This window comes from Corvus kubaryi, unplaced genomic scaffold (assembly GCF_017639235.1).
Source record: "Corvus kubaryi isolate FWS band 111438036 unplaced genomic scaffold, C.kubaryi_AGA036_p1.0 37052, whole genome shotgun sequence".
NCBI lineage: Eukaryota > Metazoa > Chordata > Aves > Passeriformes > Corvidae > Corvus > Corvus kubaryi.
Window position 1 is genome coordinate 1 of NW_024581021.1, and position 1,464 is coordinate 1,464.

The 1,464-nt window shown below is 65.8% G+C and overlaps 1 protein-coding gene across 1 annotated transcript in view; it reads right to left on the bottom strand.

Moving 5' to 3' along the window:
- Window positions 1–6: 6 nt before the first annotated feature.
- Window positions 7–1,464, bottom strand: part of NPR1 (natriuretic peptide receptor 1) — a gene marked incomplete at its 3' end in the record, with an annotated part of 9,330 nt that continues 7,872 nt past the window's right edge. Inside the window, exons 19-20 of the mRNA XM_042020850.1 lie at window positions 335–433; window positions 7–249 (exon numbers count right to left, since the gene is read on the bottom strand). Coding sequence (XP_041876784.1) covers window positions 7–249; window positions 335–433 — 342 coding nt within the window. The remainder of the gene's footprint in view (window positions 250–334; window positions 434–1,464) is intronic.

Sequence of the window (1,464 nt, forward strand, 5' to 3'; positions counted from 1 at the left end):
TGGGGCAGTTTGGGGGGGGTATTGGGGCAGTTTTAGGGGTTTGGGGCAGTTTGGGGGGGTATCGGGGCAGTTTGAGGGGGGTATTGGGGCAGTTTGGGGGAGGGGGTTGGAGCAGTTTTGGGGGGTACCGGGGCAGTTTGGGAGGCTCGGGGCTCACCTTCATCTCCACATCCCCCCGCAGCTCCAGCTCGAAGCACCCAAACTCCTCCAGCACGGCCTTGGTGACCCCCGAGATGTGGATCTTCAAGGCTGGGGGGTGGGTGTGGGACCCTCAGCACCCCGGGGTGTCCCCAGGGTGTCCCCGGGGTGTCCCCTGAGCCCCCCCGATCGTCACCTTCGCCGTTGGACTCCATGCGCGAGGCCGTGTTGACGGTGTCCCCGAACAGGCAGTACCGTGGCATCTTCAGCCCCACCACCCCCGCGCAGACCGGACCTGCGGGGACACCGAGAGCCGCCGGTGCCACCGGTGCCACCCCGGCCCTGCCTGTGCCACCGGTGTCACCCTGGACCCTCCTGTGCCACTCCGGACCCTGCCTGTGCCACCGGTGCCACCCTGGACCCTCCTGTGCCACTCCGGACCCTGCCTGTGCCACCGGTGTCACCCTGGACCCTCCTGTGCCACCCCGGACCCTGCCTGTGCCACCGGTGTCACCCCGGCCCTGCCTGTGACACCCCAGCCACTCCTGTGCCACCGGTGTCACCCTGGACCCTCCTGTGCGACTCCGGACCCTGCCTGTGCCACCGGTGCCACCCTGGACCCTCCTGTGCCACCCCGGACCCTGCCTGTGCCACCGGTGCCACCCTGGACCCTCCTGTGCCACCCCAGCCACCCCTGTGCCACCGGTGCCACCCTGACCCCTCCTGTGTCACCGGTGCCACCCCAGTCCCCCCCGTGCCACTGGTGCCACCCTGGACCCTCCTGTGCCACCGGTGCCACCCCGGGAAGCCGGGGGGTGCCCAGTCCCCATCCCCTCGGACTGGCCCTGGCCCTGGCCCTGTATCCACCTCTGTCCCCGTCTCTGACCCCATTCCCACCGACCTGTGTGGATGCCCATTCCCATTCCCATGGAATGTGTGGATGTCCATTCCCATTCCCATTCCCATTCCCATGGAATGCTGACCCGTGTGGATGCTGATGCCGGTTCCCATTCCCGTTCCCGTTCCTGTTCCCGTTCCCATTCCCACTCCCATTCCCATTCCTGTGGAATACTGACCTGTGTGGATGCCCGTTCCCTTTCCCATTCCCATTCCCGTTCCCATTCCCATTCCCGTTCCCATTCCCGTTCCCATGGAATGCTGACCCATGTGGATGCCCATTCCCATTCCCATCCCCATTCCCATTCCCATCCCCATTCCCGTTCCCATTCCCATTCCCGTTCCCATTCCCATTCCCATGGAATGCTGACCCGTGTGGATGCCCGTTCCCATTCCCATCCCCATTCCCATTCCCATCCCCATTCCCAT